This window comes from Brassica napus, chromosome A2, assembly GCF_020379485.1.
Source record: "Brassica napus cultivar Da-Ae chromosome A2, Da-Ae, whole genome shotgun sequence".
NCBI lineage: Eukaryota > Viridiplantae > Streptophyta > Magnoliopsida > Brassicales > Brassicaceae > Brassica > Brassica napus.
In genome coordinates, this window is record NC_063435.1 from 21,517,758 (window position 1) to 21,537,674 (window position 19,917).

The following is a 19,917-nucleotide window of genomic DNA, read 5'->3' on the forward strand; positions in this document are numbered from 1 at the left end:
TTCTACACATCTAATGGCCATGCATGATGTGCTGTCCCCCACTTTTGGAGAGGTCAATTGTATGGGATATATAAAATTTGGTGAAGCATCCTTCCACTATTAAAACTTGGATCATTTAATTACTATAAACTGCATAAATCCCTTCCACAAGACGGTTTATTTATTGGGAGAATTTGTGGTATAACCATATTAAAAAAAGAATTAAGAATATATACATAGTTTGGGAAGTGTGTCTACTTATCACATAAATAGACGTTAGACTCCTCCGTAGCGCGTGAGCGTTTGTATGTCACATAACAGTTAGATACTATTCTATTTATAATGTCAATATAGAATAGATCATTTGAAAAAAATATATAATTATAAAAAAGAATTTAGTTTCTGTGTATTATTTATTTGTAATATTTAGTAAAGTAAACACAATGTCTAATATGAAAAAACATAATTGTTATAAAATAGATGCTTAAATGTATGTTATAGCATATGAAAAGCATATTTGATTGGTATAATACAAATTAGAAAAAAAATGTTATTCTATATTTGATGACCATATAGTATGGTACGTGAAAAACTATATACGAGAGAGAGAGATAGAGGGAGGGAGGGAGGGAGAAATAGAAGGGGAGAATGGGGGAGGAGGGAGAGAGAGCAAAAGAAAAAATATAATAATCATAATTCTATTCCATGTTTCGTAAATAGAATATAATACAATAATATATTATTTTAACATTATAGAGAAAGAGGTAACAAGGCAAGCGGAGAGGAAAGGACATAAGGAGACAAATAGAAAAGAGAAGACAGGAAAATGAAAGAAAATGATATTGTATAATTATAATTATATTCTATACTCCCTCTGTTTTTAATTATAAGTAGTTTTACTTAAAAGCACAAATATTTAGAAAGTTGTTATCTAAAAAAATATATCATTTAATCAATTAATTCAACCAATTATAAAAAGCTTAATATTATTTTATTGGTCACACAATATCCAATAAATGAAAAAGGTGCATTGAAATATGTAAACTATTTATATTGTGAAACAAACTCTTTTTGCTAAAACTACCTACATTTAAAAACAGAGGGAGTATTTCAAAATAGAATAGAACATAATCTTAGTATAACTGTAAATATTCAATTTTATAAATATATATTAGTTTTACAAAATTCAAAACATTTCATATACAAAAAAAAATCTATATTTTTTATAGATATATAAAAATTCCGAATTAGTTATTTTTAAACTTATAAAATTAATTAAAAAAGAAAGGTGAAAGTGAAGAAGGACAAAATAGTATATATTGTATAAATATCATAGCCTCTTAGATGTTATGGTTACATGCTTAATTTTGCCTTGTCTTATAGTTACGTCTCCCAATTTCCCAAATTTATTTCAAGACTGGTTGGTGGGCTGGGCGGGTGGCTATGTATGCAGCATGTCCTATATATCATCATTAATCTATTGGAACTGGGCTTAGTGATGACACGTGGCCGACGGTATAAAATTGTCGACATATAAATATAGTACATGAACAGTGTCCTATGATTGCTCAATGATATTTCTTTCTAGCAATAGTAACTCGTTAAAAGTTACTAACGCATTATAATGACCATTTCCAATTGTCAGAAATCAAAAAGTTTAATATTTTTTCGAAAAAAAATGTTTTGTAAAGTCATTTGTTTATAAAAAAATATTTATTATACATTTTCAATATATTCTACATAAATTAATAATAAATTATACTTTTTTTAAATGTAATTGTATTTACTAAATTACTACTGATCTAAAATTGTGGAAATGATTCATTATCAGATTTTCATATGTTTTAATATAAATAAATACAAAACATTTTTTTTTAGAAAGTACATATCTTTTAAACGCCTGAACTTTATTTCAACATGTCTGATAAAATTTAAGAAAAATTCAAATATACAATAGTTTCTCTTAATTTTATTAATCAGGCAATACGTTTCTATTAATTAAGCTTTCCGCCATAGGTGTATCTCGTCCTCTGTTTTTCTATTTAACAATTTTATTAGTTAGGCAATACATTTAAATATATAATTGTTTCTATTTAACAATCAAGATCATACATATATATGCTAATTGTAAATTTATCCATTTCAACTTGAAGTTATTGCTGAAAATTTTTATTTTATTTTTTTGTCAGCAGAAAAAGTTTTATTTAAAACTATGTTACATGGGATGCCATAGCCTACTGTTGTAGACCTGTACTCCATTATTATCTTGCAAATTAATAACTCTGTTAAATAGTTAGTTAACTATGGTTAAGTTTTAATAAAGGATTTAAGAAAACTTAATTGATTAATGAGAAAGAAAAACACAGAGGCGTTGTCGCTTTCCCTGCATCTCTCTGGGTTGTCTTTGTTTCCTGACATCTTAGATTCATCGTATGAAGTATACTCACTTTCAGAAAATAAAAGAAAAGAACTTTTATATCAACTTTCAATCTTGTTGACTAACGAACTTTCAGACAAAACATACGAGAGGAGTGATCAGTTTCACCAAAAAAGTTCCGCATTATTATTTATATTAGATCGTTGCAATCTTTGTCAGGTTATTTTATTTGTTTCTCTTCATGTCTTCTTCTTCATCGTCTTGTGATTTGGTATACGACGTCTTCCCGAGCTTCAGAGGAGAAGATGTCCGTAAGTCATTCCTCAGCCATTTTCTCAAGGAGTTGGATCGAAAACTCATCAGTGCTTTCAAAGACAAGAAGATCGAGACAAGTGAATCACTTGATCCCGTCCTTAAGCAAGCCATTAAAAAATCAAGGATTGCGATCGTCATCTTCTCCCAAAACTACGTTTCTTCTAGCTGGTGCCTTAACGAGTTGTTGGAGATAGTGAAATGCCAGCAAGAGTTAAGTCAAATAGTTATACCGGTTTTTTATGATGTGGATCCTTGTCATGTCAGACATCAGACTAAAGAGTTTGGAGAGGTCTTTAAGAAGACTTGCCTGAGAAGAACAGATGACGAGATAAAACTATGGAAGAAAGCTTTGACCGATGTGGCAAATCTTGTCGGATATCATTCTCAAAACTGGTATGACTTTATCTTGGTTCATACTTGACATTTTTACTGTTCATTTCTTGTTTTTGTATTGATATTTTTTCATATTGTTAGGGAAAACGAAGCAACAATGATTGAAGTAATAGCCAATGATGTTTTGGGTAAATTGAATTTAACTCAGTCTAAGGATTTTGAGGACTTTGTTGGGATTGAAGAGCATATGGAAAAGATGAGTTCACTCTTGTGCTTGGAATCCAAGGAAGTGAAGATGATTGGGATATGGGGTCCTTCCGGAATTGGCAAGAGTATTATTGCAAGAGCACTAGAAGCTCGACTCTCTCGTCACTTCCATGGTAAAGTTTTCATCGACATGCGTTTCATATCCAAGAGTAAGGAATATTATCGCAAAGGTAACTCAGATGATATTAACATGAAGCTGCACTTGCAAGAAAACTTCCTTTCCAAGATATTAGATAAGGAAGGGGTAAAAGTAGATACCTTAAATGCCGTGAGAGAGAAGCTAAAGCGCCAAAAAGTACTTATTTTTTCGATGATTTGGATGATCAAGTTGTGTTAGATGCGTTGGCGGGTGGAGATGAATGGTTTGGTCCTGGGAGTAGGATAATTGCAATTACAAAAGATATGCAGATACTAAGGGCCCATGGGATTACATGTGTTTACAAGGTTGAAACCCCATCTAAAGAAATAGCTCTTCAGATGTTATGTCGATCTGCTTTCAGACAAGATTCTCCGCCTGATGGGTTCATGGAGGTTGCGTCTGAAGTTGCAATGCGTGTAGGTTGTCTTCCGTTGGGACTTAACATTATAGGTTCGTCCTTACGGGAAAGGGACAAAACGCATTGGGTAAATATGTTGCCAGCTCTTCGGAAAGGTCTACACGGGAAAATTGAGGAAGCACTAAGCTTCAGCTACAAAGCATTAGAAAGAAAAGAATATCAAGCATTGTTTCGTCACGTCGCGTGTCTTTTTAACGGTGATGAAGTCAGTTACATCAAGTTGATGCTTGCAGATAGTGAGTTGAATGTTGACATGGGTCTTGAAGTTTTAGTTGATAAGTCCCTCATACGTGTGGTACCATCTTGGAATAATACGAACATCGTGGAGATGCACTGTTTAGTACAAGAAATGGGTAAAGAAATTGTTCGTGGACAATCTGACAAGCCTGGAGAACGAGAATTTCTAATGGATTCAAAGGATGTTTGCAATATTCTTAAAGATCGCACCGTAAGTTTTTCTCTTTCAATCTCTGCCTAGTGTGAATGAGATTAATTTTTTGCCTTTCTTAAGAGAATGATTCTTGTATTTTTCAGGGTACTGAAAAGCTTATAGGTATATCAATGGACCTAGATGAAATTGATAAGGTGAAGATACATGAAAAGGCTTTTAAAAGGATGAGTAATCTCCGTTTTCTAAAATTCTATAAAAGGTCATTGCAACCGAAGAAAGAAGTTAGATGGCAATCACCCAAAACACTCAATGATTTTCCGGATGAACTCAAGTTACTAAGTTGGCCAGGATATCCTATGGAATGCATGCCTTCTAATTTTTGTCCTGAATATTTGGTTGAACTCAATATGCCTAACAGCAAGCTTAAAAAGCTATGGAAAGAAGTTGAGGTTAGTGTCCATTAATTATTAGAACGTGGTTGATTAGAATTATAGCATTCCAATACATTGACATGGAATAAGTATGATATTACTACTTGCACGGTCCAGTTTATTTCTTTGTCTATTTTGGTGCAGGAGCTTACATACCTGAAGGATATGGATTTGTCAGGATCTAAAAGCCTGAAAAAGATTCCAGATCTTTCAACGGCGACCAATCTTGAGACATTGAATCTTCACGGTTGTTCAAGCTTGGTGGAGCTTCCTTCTTCCATTCAAAGTCTTAATAAACTGACGGATTTGAACATGTCTGGATGCACAAATCTGGAGACACTTCCAAATGGAGCCAACCTGAAATCTCTAGTTCGCCTCGTTCTCACTGGTTGCTCACAGTTGAAGGTTTTCCCAGATATTTCGAGTAAAATCGAATCCATCATTGCCAACAAGACAGCTTTTGAAAGTTTTCCTTCTAAATTGCGTCTTGAGAATCTTGTTGAACTTCGCATGGAGCACAGCATGAGTCGAAGGTTATGGGAGGGAGTTCAGGTATGACATAATTACTGAAACTTCTTAATTACAAGAAATTACAATGTATCAAAATATGTTCAAGTTTATATCTATAAAAGACTCAAAAGCTTATATATAAACAGTATAAACTCACCATGCATATAAGCTATTATCTCTGCTTCACAAAGATAAATATTTTGGAAAATTTATTTCAAAAATAGCCTTTTGTGTGTTTCTATAAATTGTTTTAGTATTTAATAATTATAAATAGTTATTTTAAGAGACCTATTAATTTTATTAAATATTTATCGATTTACAAATGAAAAATCCACCTTTGTGATACGGAGGACGGACATATTTGTTAGGACTTAATTCCAGATCTTTATTACTATCATTTTTTGTTGTCTTAATTCTTTTGTTTTGTTTGTTCAGCCTCTTACAAGCCTCACAAAGATAATGTTGTCCGGATCACAAAACCTGAAAGAAATCCCAGATCTTTCACTGGCAACAAGTCTAGAGACACTAAATCTCAATGGTTGCTCTAGTTTGGTGGAGCTAACTTGTTCATCAATTCAGAATCTTAATAAACTAACCACCTTGGAAATGACAGGATGCTCAAGTCTAGAGACTCTCCCAACTGGCATCAACTTGAAATCTCTCTACCGCCTCAACCTCAATGAATGCTCGCGGTTGAAGAGTTTCCCTGATATCTCAGATAACATCTCAACCCTCAATCTAAACCAAACAGCGATAGAAGAAGTTCCTCCATGGATCGAAAACTTCTCCAAACTTGAATCCTTGGAAATGTGGAAATGCAAAAATCTAGCGACTCTTCCAACTGGCATCAACCTAAAATCTCTCTATCGCCTCAATCTCAGTGGATGTCCACTGCTGAAAAGTTTTCCAGATATCTCAAGCAATATCTCCACTCTTTATCTTAACCAAACAGCCATTGAAGAAGTCCCTCCTTGGATCGATAACTTCTCTAGCCTTGAAGCCCTGGAAATGTGGGAATGCAGACAGCTAAGATGCATCTCACCAAACATCTTCAAGCTTGAAAACCTTGGCGAGATTTTCTTCTCGGACTGCGAGCATTTGGCTGAAGTTAGCTTGCTAGACTGTCCGCAGGAGGAAGCAGGAGACACCAGTAATACTTGCACTAAGTTGTCATTGATAAGTTTCACCAACTGCATAAATTTGAATCAAGAAAACTTCATTCAACAATCAGCTTCCAAGTATCTGATCTTACCAGGTGTTGAAGTGCCCCCTTACTTTACACACAGATCTGCTGGGAGCATCTTTAACATCCCTCTACATCATTCTTCTCTTTCTCAACAACCAGCCTTCAACTTCAAGGCTTGCGTCGTGGTTTCTGATGTCGATGCGATTTCTGAAGGAACAGAAACCGCCAACCATAATCTTTGCTTTATAGACATTGAGGTACATTGCCGGTTTAAAGACAGCCACGGGAACTACTCTGGGTCAACAGAGTCAATAGATTTCTCCTTACCTCAAGAGTATGATCATCTGATTATATTTGACTGTCCTTTCCGTCAAAACCAAGACAGCGGTGAATCGAATTGCGAACAAGTTGAGATAGAGTTTAGTCTTGTTAGTACAGGGCTCAGACTAATAGGATGTGGTTTAAAATGCCAATGACTGCATGTACCATCTTCTTGTTAGTACCTATTGGCCACTGTAACGTTTTTCATACATATATGGGGTTAAAAATCAAAGTTTAATTTTTTCAGAAAAAAATGAAAAAAGGTATTGCATGATATTACTCTTTAGGGCAGCTCAAGAACCCTTTAACTTGCACCGTGAGGTACCATGTCCATCATCAATATATCCTCTATAAACTTCTATGAATAAATTTCTTCAAGTTATGAATCTATTAACAACGATTACCGTTGCTTCTTTCACACATTTTATTTTTTCAGAACAATAAGCTAAGAGATGTATTGTGTTTGAAAGTGGATTAAAATCCAGTTCTTCCGCGTTAACTTTCATTTATGCAATATGGTCTGTGAGCTGCCAACTTGACTCTTCAAAAAGTTGATCTTGGTGTCTCTGGCATCGATAAAACAGTACACGCACTTTCAAATTCAGCAATTTTGCGTCAGTTGGTTGTTAGCTCCACGTTGACAAACATGCTCCCTTTGTGAAGAATCAAACTCTGTCTTTACATAGTTGATGTGTTGTGTTTTTATCAGTTTTAAACTCGGTTTTTGACAAAGAATGATTGGATTTTTAAGGTATTTTGGTATTTTCAGCGCTTTTTGTTGTTCTTCTATACCTATTACAGGTTACAGGTTAGCTTACCGAAAAACGCATTTGGAAATGAATTTGGAGAAAAAAGGAAGAACAAGATCGAACTGAGCTAGAAACATGAACAGATCCATCGATCAGTGTCAAAAATCGATCGTAATTCAACTGCCGTCAGTTTGACAGGCCATTGACCGATCCTTTTAATAGGGGATTGATCGAGTTATGTCAAGGATCGATCAATCCATATATAAGAGATCGATCAATCGGTGACACAATTGAGCAACTTTCCATATTTGCAAATAAATTTGAAGACCTAAGAACCTAAAAACCCGAGTTTATTTTGTATCTTTCAACTAGTTATTGTTCTTGACAGCTAGAGAGCATACTGAGAGAGATTGTGAGAGATTTGTAACACTTCAGTCATTTTGTAGACTTTTGGAAGGATATTTCTTTCTACTATATTGGAGAAGTTTTTCTTATCTCTTTCTCATTTAATACCATTTTATTATGTTTTCTGTCGTTGGATTTTGTTGTTATTCATTGATCATGAGCGAGTAGTCTCTTAGTTGGGTTAAATTCTCATTACGGAATTTCTTGATGTATTTGAATTAAGAAACTGAAAATCAAACAAACAAAATTTATTTTATGGCTTTAGCTAATAACTTGTTTGCTATTCGACGTGGATTTAATTAGATAATTGGGTTAAAACCTAATCTATCAATAGTGGTAAGTATTAAGAAGACGTGGCATGTTATTGTTAACGATAGACGGTTATATATATAGCTTAAAAATGCATGCATCAACACCCATTGAAAACAATAAAGACAAATAAGTTGAAAGATATATACAAGTTAGTGGGAAACCCAAAAGAAACCCAACCTGCTCCCCCACCTGCTCAGGAGTATTTTTCATCCCACGTACACACATTTGACCAGTGGGAAATAAGAGAGATCGGTGACATCTCCAGTCAAATTATAAAGCTGATACACGGGTTGGAGAGAAGTAAAGTAGTCTCTATGTTAAGCTATCGACCCTTGACCAAAAATTATAAAAGCTGTCGACCCAAAATTCATATAATTCCTTTACTTTAAGATGAAAATTAATATTTTGAGATATTGACAGATTTTAGAAAATACTGGTTATGAATCCTCTAGTTTATATATATATATATAACTGAATTTAATATTTAAATAAGAAAAGTTATAGAGGTGAATTTTTTTTATAGAGTTGAATTTTGAAAAAGCGCAAAAACTACACTTCAAAATTTTAAACATTTACTCATTTAGTTTTGAAAGCATTTTCTAAAACTTATTTTTGGAAAAAATTCTAAAACATTTATCAGTTAGAAATCGAATGATTTGGAGAAAATTAGATTAGTTTTTTTTTTAACTGAAGCATGAGTTCGCATGATTAATGCCTTAATAATGTGTACTGGTTTTCAGACAGAAAAGTCAAAAGCCTATGAACCAACTCCTTTCTTGGTTTAAAACAAACGCGTAAGAAAACTATATTGAAAGCAAATATTCAACGGAGACAAAATTGAAAAAACTAGATAACTTAACAACTAAAAACATGGGATTAAATACTAATATGTTTAATAAACTAGAAAAAAGAGAATCTTGACTTTATCGACCATGAGAGGGTGTCATTTTACTATAATATGCAATCATTATCTCTTCATTCGAACATGTCATTATTCAAACGAAATCGGAAAAAGAGGAAATATGGAAACTGTTGCCGACGCATTCAAGGGACTGGCTGCCACGGTGAATTCACGGAAGCCGCAGGTGACTGTGAAGCAGTTCTCTGACGCATGCTCTCTCTTCTCGGGACTCTTTGGTATTCTTGATACGTCCTTCAAGTTTGCAAAGATGGACTACGTTGGCAAGGTATTTTTACTATTCTGTGGTTGCTGAGTACAGTTACCCTTATTTTCATCTGTATTGACTGCATCAAATTCTATCATTTTTGCATAAAAATTCAAACCCATATATAACGGTGTCTGAGCTCATTTGTGTATTAGTTGGTTTAGTTTTTTTTTTTGACGTTTAGTTGGTTTAGTTTTCCTACTCGGTTTTGGACAAATTATATAGGATCTAAATGAAATAGTAAATTTCTTTTTAAATAGGGGTTTTACAATGTCCATACTACTTATGTCTGGGTTTTACAATGTCCATACTACTTATGTCCCAAAATGTTAAAATCAGTTAAACAAATTTCTAATAATATTATCTTTATGATTCGGTATTACTATTTTTGAAATAGTTATTAATAAAACTTAAGGATCCAGATATCTAGACTAAAAAATCAAGATATCCGGATCCGGCTTTGACGGATCCAACATTTTACTATCCGGATCCGGATTCGGCTCAAATCTCGAATCGATTCCGGATTCGGCTCGAATTTCGGATCGAATCCGGATCTCGGATAAAAGTTTCAGGCCTACTGATATTACGTGTATACGCACACCAAATAACCTAATGTGCACACTACCACAATCGAATGTAGGATCGAATCCACAGAGACCAACGGTTACACTTTATCTTTATGGGATCAATACTTAGCTAAAACAATATGGGGGTTTTAAGATTTGAGGGTTTCGTGAGAAACAAGTAACAAGATTAATTAAAGTATTCAGATAACTAAAATGCTAGCCTAGGGTGGTTTGATCGGGTGTTAAACAAGTGTGAGCCAAACAATTATTCAAGTTCGATTAAAGACCAGTCTAGAACTCGGATCACTCAAGTAGAACAGCCCACTGTCGTGGAACTGCCCCCTATGCTGATCGATCTTGATACCTAAACTCTCGTTTGGATCAAGATGCGACAGCAAGCAATAGAGATCAAGTCCGATATGTTCACAAAACACCCTAATATCTACTTTCGCTGATTAGGGATGCAATGCTCATTCAAGTTATGTCTAGCAACCTATAACACTTTTGATGAATAGATTAAACCTAGAATCAGGCACTAAGTGGTTAACTTGATGCAAGCCTTAAGAACAACAGTGAATGAAGACAATCGATTTATAACTTATTTATGTCAAGCTCACAGATCTAACACCCTAACACCCTAGACTAAGCAAGCTGACTACTCAGCCATGGAGCAAGAAAACACAGAGATAACAGATGAAGAAAACATGCTGAATCAATAAAATAAAAGAGATAGGGTTCAGGATTCTTCTCAAGAGTGTAGAGATCCTTCTCCCTTTACAATAAGCAAATCCAACAATGGAGTTTTTGGGTCTGGTTCCTCTCTGTAAACTAGCGTAGTATGATAAGGAAAAATAGAAAAAGAAGATATATCCAAACCACAGGCGGCTGGGAGAGAAAATAGAGAGATTAGGGCAAATCCCGAAATAGGTTGTTGTTTCCTTAAAAATCTCTGCCGCTGGAACACTCCCTCGGAACAGTCACTCGGGTTGCTCCGCTATCCAGAACAGTCATCAAGACTGTTCTGCGTGAAAATCACCAAATTGCACTGTTTTCTGCCTCTTTTGTTCCAGCTGGTTCATCTCCCATCCAATGCAACTCCAGACCTGTAATGACTCGAAAAGGACTAGGAAGACTCGATAAAGACTTGAAAACCAATTTAAAAGCATATATACAAGATGTATAAAACACCATATATCAATTCCCCCAGACTTAGATCCTTGTTTGTCCTCAAACAATGTCAAGTATCAAGAACAGGGAGAAAGGTTTGAAAGTGTGGGAACTCTCCTATTCTCAGCAACCATACTTTAACCACGAATCTCTGAACCATACAAGCAGTAAAACTAGGACAACACACCCTTACCGGAACCCCACTGACTGCTGTTCAAAAATCGGCTCCATACTCTTCATCTCAAACCTGAAAAAGCAACACTATCGAGACAGAACTCCCTACATTCATTTAAGAGTAGCGTGAGCTTCTCATCACAGGCATCATTCAGGGTAGACGGTCTAGGTGTGGAACAGGCTATTTAATGGTGGAGTTAAGAGTGTTTAGGGGCTACCATTTCATTGAAGAGGATGCAGGATATCACACAAAATGGCAAGAGAGGATAGATCCATTGATGTCCACAGCCTCTACTCGTTTTTGCTCTATCTGGTGCGACTGTTCTGATGACGGAACAGGCAACTGATTGTTCTGCTTTCCACTTTCCTCTACACACTCTTCAATACTTGGTACCAACTTCTTGCTCGACCTTTCCAGTGGCTCCATGTTTCTTTTCTTTCTTCCCCTTCTCCATCACATTAATCTCGTTTTTTTTTTTTTTTTTTTTTTTTTTTTTTTTGAAGACTGATATGGTGATGTGACGAAGGACGTAATACATGATCGTTCTGAGTGCCACTGGTGGTTCTGATTTTGCAACCATTCTGGTTCTCCACCCCTGCTCTTGCGCAGTTCATTGGTTATGGAGCGGTTGCTCCCTTAATCTGCTTGTTCTCCTTTCTGACTGAATTTCTGCAGCAGTAACGAGTAGGAGGCTGCGTTGATCCTTTCCTCTCCGACCTTTTTGCACATATCTGCACATATGACACTGAAAAACAAATGCATGAAGGTGGAATAAAGGCTAAGGTGCAGGGTGGGAACTAGCTAAAGATGAGCTAGCCACTCAGGATCAGCAAGATGGATAAAAAGGATAAGAAGTCCTGAGTGTGTTCTCGTTTCCCTGATCTAATGCCCATAACAAGAAGAATTTCAGTCAAGATTAGGTTCAAGTAAGGTGGAGTTAAGTCTACCCAGTGTAACCTGATCGGCTGAGAACTTCTGGAGAATCAAGTGAGATATGTCAGGGTGTTCCAGGTCCACATGTGTGTCTTTCGCCACTGCTAAGGTCACTGAATAAGATAACTAAAGCACGAGGTGGTCAGTGATCAACACAGAATAAGATCCTAATTCCCACAAAGTTTTGAATGACTCAATAAAAACTGACTCAAATTGACCCAAAAGAAAAAAAACAAAAGAAAGAAACGAGTTAGTAAACGACGAAAACCCTCCCCCAGACTTACTTCACAACGTCCCTGGTGTGAAAATAAATCAGAGAGAAGGTGAAATCAAGAATAAACATTTTTTTTTTGTTCGAGATACTTACCTGGCGCGGAGCAGCCTGACAGAGCAAGACGCGGTTGCTCCGGTAAAGGATGCTCTGGAATGAGAGCAGCCAGCTGCTTGCTCCAGTCAAGGGTCTCGGATTTTCTGATTTGTGACCTGAGACTCAACAAACTAAAAACAAAAATAAGTAAAAAGAAAATCCTAATGTTAATGACACTCACCAGTGGGTTGCCTCCCACCAAGCGCTTGGTTTAAGTCTCTAGCTTGACTTGGTGACTGGGATCAGTCGGGTTGAGCAGGAGGGCTTGTTCCAAAACAAGCTCCACAATCAGACATGTTCAGCTTCAAAACTCTGCTCAGCAACCCTTTCACAGCAGCTTCCCCTTTCTCCTTCAGCTCATGTGTGAGAATAGCTCTGACTTTAGAGAACGGTTTGGAGGTACCCTTGCACTTTACCTCATACTCAATGGAGTTCTCATCACACTTGAGAGGTATCAAAGTCATTGTAGGATCTCCCTTGACCCTTTTCTTCTGGACTTTCTGTTTCACCCTTGAATTCCCTCTGAATTTAGTAGGATCAGTGCTAGGATCTTCATCAGATAACAGCCTGCTCTCACCCTTATCACCATGCTCCTTCTCTGGAACAACCTTCAGCTTTTCTACATCAAACACTGAGATGCGAGAGGCGTGTGATGAGGAAGATCTGGTGGGTACAGCCTTGTAGAAAACTTTCTTGTTGATGTTGGAGAAGCAGACTCTCTTGTTGGGCATATCGATGGTTGCTCCAACAGTAGCCATGAATGTCCTTCCAAATATCAAAGGCATCTCATGATCCTTGTTCATCTCAACAACTTGAAACTCAGCAGGAACAATGCATTCCCCTACTTGAACATGAAGGCTGCGGATGGTTCCATATGGGACTGCTCTGGAAGAGTTTGCAAAGGTCAGGGTCAGCTGAGAACGCTCAACATCAGCAATACCCAAATCGTCTACAATAGCCTTTGAGACGAGATTCACACAAGAACCAGAGTCACAAAGAGCATCCTTGAAGGTTGTTCCTGCGATGGAACATGGGAAAACAAACTTTCCAGGATCATCAACCTTAGGCAATACCTTCAATGCTGGTGTAGACAGTGCTTTGATATAGAGGACCTTGATCTCCTCTTGAGTCTCTCTACAGTGTTTAAAGAACTGGAGCAATGGACGAATCTGCAGAGCATCTTCGAATGCAAGTTCTTTAGGAAGCCTTCTCACCATCTTGTTAAAACCTATCAGCTGCTCTTCACTAATGGGATCCATCAGATGTCTAGGTGGAATTGGATAGGGAACCTTGGGAACATAGACTCGAGATGGTGGAGTCTCAGCAGGTTCGCTAGGAGCAGTCACTCCAGAGCTAGCAGACTGCTCTGCTCTCTCTTCTGCGCCTGAAGCAGTCTCAGCAAACGGCTGCTCTATTGCATTACAGTGCTCAGTCCTAGGATTTTTATCAGTTCTTCCAGGAAGCGTCTCTTGTTGCCTCTTGACACTCTCAACTGTTTGAGCAAGCTGAACATCGATCTTTCTTATATGGATCGCAAGATTGTCATACTTGTTATTCAGCTCAGTGAACATGTTGCCCATCCTGGTGTCTATTTCCGTGGTTACCTGATTCAACGCCTTGGCCTGAACCTGCTGACCCTGCAACAGCTGTTGCATCATCATACCCAGACCCTTCAGCTCATCTGGTTGACTGTTCCCGGTAGCTGGAACAGCATGCGGATTGCTCTGCGGTTGTCGCTGGTTCTGGTTCTGAATATGCCCGGCCGTAGGTTGTTCCATGCTGAAAACGTGCCCTTGGTTGTTTTTCAGTAGCTGATCAACCTTGGCAGTCAGCTCATCTATTTTCTGGGCGTCAGAACTGTTCCCTTTCATGGAGCAATCACTCTCCTCTTTCTTATTAGCTGAGCTAGCAGCCATGTTCTCAATCAGCTTAAACGCTCCATCAGTGGTTTGAGTCATGAAGTCTCCATTGCTCGCAGAGTTTAGAGCACCTTGGTATTTCCAGTCCACTCCATCATAGAAAATGTCCAGGAGATAATCATCATCAAATCCATGGTGAGGACATTCTCTGCGATAGTCATTGAAGCGCTCCCATGCGTCGCAGAAAGGCTCATCAGTGAGCTGTTTGAAGGAGGTGATCTTGTTCCTCAATGCAGCTGTTCTCGCCTTAGAGTAGAAATGGCTGAGGAACGCTGATCGGACCTGTTCCCATGAAGTGAGAGAGCCGGTAGGGAGAGAGTTCAACCACCGTGCAGCTTTTCCATCAAGAGAGAATGGGAATAACATGCACGTGATGTAGTCTGGTGGAACACCATTCACGCGAGTGAAACTGCAGACTTTTTCGAAGCTCTCAATATGCTCCATTGGAATTTCTGTAGAGAGACCAGAGAACACCTTTCTCTGTACTAGACCAATCAAAGCAGGCTTGATCTCGAAGTCCTGCCTGGTGCAGAGTGGAGGAACAATGGCAGAGCGCGTAGTAGGGATGTTACGCGGAAGGTTTCTCTGCCCGATTGGAACAGTCTGCGCCTGTTGTTCCTGCTGCGCGAGAGCAGCCTGTTCAGCAGCATCCTGCTGAGCTTGGATGGTCTGCTGCATTTGTTGCATCTGCTGCTGCATGAGTGCCATAGCCGCAGCGAGATCATCCTGATTGGCGTGATCACCCATAGTGGTGTCAGTTTGCCTTGGCTGTTGACGATTTGTTCTTTCTAACCTTGCTAGCTCCTGGTTGGTAAATGTAACTAACTCTCCTTGTGCGTTTCTCCGAGTATGTCTACTGGTCATGCACCTGGAACATTAGCTGCAACAAAAAGGATAAGGCAAGTTAGAGGTCTTAGACTAAATAAATAACCGAAAAATAAAGGTAAAAAGATGGTCCCCGGCAACGGCGCCAATTTGATATTACGTGTATACGCACACCAAATAACCTAATGTGCACACTACCACAATCGAATGGTATGTCGATGTAGCACTTTAGGATCGAATCCACAGAGACCAACGGTTACACTTTATCTTTATGGGATCAATACTTAGCTAAAACAATATGGGGGTTTTAAGATTTGAGGGTTTCGTGAGAAACAAGTAACAAGATTAATTAAAGTATTCAGATAACTAAAATGCTAGCCTAGGGTGGTTTGATCGGGTGTTAAACAAGTGTGAGCCAAACAATTATTCAAGTTCGATTAAAGACCAGTCTAGAACTCGGATCACTCAAGTAGAACAGCCCACTGTCGTGGAACTGCCCCCTATGCTGATCGATCTTGATACCTAAACTCTCGTTTGGATCAAGATGCGACAGCAAGCAATAGAGATCAAGTCCGATATGTTCACAAAACACCCTAATATCTACTTTCGCTGATTAGGGATGCAATGCTCATTCAAGTTATGTCTAGCAACCTATAACACTTTTGATGAATAGATTAAACCTAGAATCAGGCACTAAGTGGTTAACTTGATGCAAGCCTTAAGAACAACAGTGAATGAAGACAATCGATTTATAACTTATTTATGTCAAGCTCACAGATCTAACATCCTAACACCCTAGACTAAGCAAGCTGACTACTCAGCCATGGAGCAAGAAAACACAGAGATAACAGATGAAGAAAACATGCTGAATCAATAAAATAAAAGAGATAGGGTTCAGGATTCTTCTCAAGAGTGTAGAGATCCTTCTCCCTTTACAATAAGCAAATCCAACAATGGAGTTTTTGGGTCTGGTTCCTCTCTGTAAACTAGCGTCCTATGATAAGGAAAAATAGAAAAAGAAGATATATCCAAACCACAGGCGGCTGGGAGAGAAAATAGAGAGATTAGGGCAAATCCCGAAATAGGTTGTTGTTTCCTTAAAAATCTCTGCCGCTGGAACACTCCCTCGGAACAGTCACTCGGGTTGCTCCGCTATCCAGAACAGTCATCAAGACTGTTCTGCGTGAAAATCACCAAATTGCACTGTTTTCTGCCTCTTTTGTTCCAGCTGGTTCATCTCCCATCCAATGCAACTCCAGACCTGTAATGACTCGAAAAGGACTAGGAAGACTCGATAAAGACTTGAAAACCAATTTAAAAGCATATATACAAGATGTATAAAACACCATATATCACCTACCGGATACCATGTAACTTCCAATAAATTTAGAAACAGATATATAATCCATGTAACAAACAATCATGCAGATTTAGCAAAAAAAGAAAAATTATGAAGATTTATAAATGTGTTTTTGTTTATATATGGAAGCGTTGAGAAACAAACTTATTTTTCCAGCTCAATGATCTTGCCGCGGCTTCGCGTTCAATATCGACATTAGAGGAAATGATTGACAAAGACATTGAGGCAGGCTGTGTAAAGAAATATGGTAGCCATACAAGAAACCTTTTGAAGGTAAAGCAGGGTCTTGAAATGATCAAGGTTCTTTGCGAAGAGTTACTGGCTACTGAGTAAGTCTTCTTATATTAGGCTCTCTCACAAAATGTTAACACAACCAAACAGATAATATACACACATACACATATATATATATAGCCATACAAGATACCCGAGTTTTAATTACTTGTATCAGTTTGTCCATGGCTTGTTGTAATTTTATTGGGGGTTAAATCGTTTTCGAATATTATATGATTCACAGAGGTGATGACTCTCTAAAGGATGCAGCGACTAAGGCTTACAATCAAGTGCTTTTTCCTCACCATCAGTATAATATTCAGAAAGCTTGTGCTACTGGGCTGAACTCACTCCCCTCGAAGTCTTTGGTGCTACTCCTGCTCGGTGAAGCTGGTGAGTACATGATTTTTTTTCCTAATTAATGGAATCACATCTCGGAAATCAAATGAGACATGGTAGTTATACTATTATTATAATCAAATGGTTTTATAATGAAAGTCAATTCTAGTTAACATGATCTTCGGTTGATTCAAAAATATAATTTATTAGACTAGACTAAAATATGTATTATCTCTTTTTTTTTTTTTTTGAACGAAAATCTGTATTATCTCTAGAACTAGAAGTCGCGCTAGGATTATCTGACATCGAAAACAAACATGGAAGTCACTGTGATGAAAGTCCATTGAAACTAGGGACTTAAACTAACATAAGTATGTGTCACGAAGCATTTTACTCAGTAATGTAGCATATGTAGTGGTTTTACTATATGACTGTTAGTGTGTTACCATCCAGATAGAACCTACTCACAAATTAGTAAATGCATGTTGTTGATAAAAATACGAAATACCTCTAACAATATGTATATACAGGTTATGAACCACTCTATAACGACTGTCGATTTTTCAAATTATTTTGAGATGCAAGTGATGAAGTACAACATGATATTGTATATTCTCTGTGTTATGTTGGTAATTGAGGCAGTTTGATTTCATTTACAAAGTTTACGTGCTATATCTATTATCTATAGTAGAACAAAAGCCTATTTGTTTCTTCAATATATTTTCGAAAGATACAAATTCTCTGACGATTGTTTTACTCTTTATGAAATGTTTCCAGAGGAAACGATTAATGTACATCTGCAAAGCTATGTTACTGCATCGACACCAGTAATTGCATATCTCGACAAACTCTTCCTCTCCAAGAACCTTGGTATCGATTGGTGAAGACTCTGAAAACTCGCATGGGCCCTGGTTATTTTGCAAGTATTATCACTCTTTAAAATTTCTCTCTTTTATCAATCTATGCATGTAATGACATTACGGCCTCCAAAAGCTGGATCATTTCATGAACCGCTTTGGTTATGTCCGAGAAAAACTCAAATAAATCATCTTTAAAGCGTGATATCAAAGGTATGTTTATGAGGTGAGGCCGTGAGGGTACTCCTCGAACTGTTTTCTAAAATGAATTGCTAAATGTATCTAGAGATATCAAAAGTTTGAAATCAACAGTATCCCCGTAAAAACTCGTAATTTTAACAATATATTAAGATGGTATAAGTGGGCATCACTATTAAAAGGGATATTGAGTCATTATGAATCAAAAATTGTGAATCACATGCTATTAGGATCACTTGGTCCATGACTTTCCTATTAGTATCATGAAAAGGGCAGTACATTCCCATCACCACAAAATAACATTCCTCCTGCGTGTAACTCTGAATCCTTTCTTGTCTTTACTTAACGTCAACTACAAAGTATATAAAGGGATTCTTGTAAATTAACGAAAAACAACAAACTTTGCTAATTAACTGGTCTTTAGTCATTGCAATATATATATTCCTCTGCTTCCAAGAAAGATCTAAACATGGAAGAGATAAATAACGTTGTCCAAATGGTAGTGTAATCAACGATCTAACAAAAAACTAATTAAGGATTTAAGAAAATTGTTCATAAGATGGTAAACAAGCACAAGAATCTGTTGTGAAACTTAAGGAACAACCTCTGTCCAACCTGATGAGTGCATCCTACTGGTTATGTTTTGGCTAATCAATCTTTCGATTTCTAAACTCGTGTCATGCGACGCCTCTCTGATTCCTTGACTAGTCCTCCTCTCTCTTCTTTTGACAAATTAAAGGCTTTTTAAACTCATCATCTTTCTTTGATCGTTCTTGTAGACAAGCAAGCTGTGTATACGCTCCCTCGCGATCCTGATCATCTCTTCATGAGTTCACAAGTTTACAGATCTGTTTTAAGCAAATTTGTTTTTTACAGATCTGTTATTAACTGATTAAAAATAGACTAGATCTCAACCCGCGCAACCGCGCGGGTTATTGGTTTTATTTAGTTTTGTATAAACATTTTTTCCGACTTTTAAATTTGTATATATTATAATATATATGTGTCTATCAGTTTTTAAAACATAATAAGTTTACGGTATATTTTTTTCATTGAATAGATTGTTTCAAACTTTCACGTGTATTTGTATCTTCTTCTATATATATATTTTAGGATTATTATTTCATTATTAAAAACATAACTATATATATAAAGATTAGTAAAATATTATTTTATTTTTATATCCAAAGATATTGTAACATTTCAAAAATTTAGAAAGTTTTTAAAAAATTAAACTTTTCGCTTCATAGATTTATATTATCGAGTAAATAATTAAACATTTAGTTTTTGTTTAATTTTTAAAATAAACTATATAGTTTAGAATTTGTTTTCATTGGTTTAAGGTAGTAAAGATTAATCATTGTTAGATAATATGATTTTTGTTTTTTAGAAAAAAATATTTATAATTTTAAAAGTTAACATCAACAAATATTTAAATAATTAACATATCGAGGTATAGTATTACAACATTAAAATTATATCTATTTAATTTATATTATCTATAAATCTAATTAATTATCTATTATTTAAATCTAATTATTGATAGCCCAATAAAAAAATTTAGTAGGCTCAAAATTTAAATGATAAGATTAGAGATTAAATGTAATATGACTTTCTAGGTATAGGTCCATTAGGTCCA

At 36.5% G+C, this 19,917-nt stretch overlaps 2 protein-coding genes and 1 non-coding gene across 3 annotated transcripts; all 3 read left to right on the forward strand.

Annotated features, from left to right (window-relative positions):
- The first annotated feature begins 2,597 nt into the window (after positions 1–2,597).
- LOC106409855 (disease resistance protein RPS6) lies at positions 2,598–7,165 on the forward strand. The gene is given in 6 exon segments (XM_013850407.3): positions 2,598–3,064; positions 3,146–3,576; positions 3,579–4,276; positions 4,363–4,668; positions 4,795–5,202; positions 5,596–7,165. Coding segments are annotated over 6 exon segments (3,537 nt in total). The 3' UTR covers positions 6,823–7,165.
- A 1,902-nt stretch (positions 7,166–9,067) lies between these two features.
- On the forward strand, positions 9,068–18,285 carry LOC106409686 (accelerated cell death 11-like). The gene is made up of 4 exons (XM_013850268.3): positions 9,068–9,320; positions 16,768–16,940; positions 17,129–17,277; positions 18,001–18,285. The coding sequence occupies exons 1-4, from the start codon at positions 9,156–9,158 to the stop codon at positions 18,105–18,107; spliced, it is 594 nt and encodes a 197-aa protein (XP_013705722.1). The 5' UTR covers positions 9,068–9,155; the 3' UTR covers positions 18,108–18,285.
- On the forward strand, positions 14,554–14,660 carry LOC125589494. The gene has a single exon (XR_007325684.1). It is a non-coding gene; the product is annotated as a small nucleolar RNA R71 (small nucleolar RNA).
- Positions 18,286–19,917: the final 1,632 nt, after the last annotated feature.

What these genes read in the sequence shown, in the direction of transcription:
- LOC106409686 (XM_013850268.3), top strand. Translation starts at nt 9,156, where the DNA reads ATGGAAACTGTTGCCGACGCATTCAAGGGACTGGCTGCCACGGTGAAT. An exon ending in AGATGGACTACGTTGGCAAG is followed by an intron (nt 9,321 to 16,767) that starts GTATTTTTACTA and finishes TTATTTTTCCAG; the next exon opens with CTCAATGATCTTGCCGCGGC. An exon ending in GAAGAGTTACTGGCTACTGA is followed by an intron (nt 16,941 to 17,128) that starts GTAAGTCTTCTT and finishes TATGATTCACAG; the next exon opens with AGGTGATGACTCTCTAAAGG.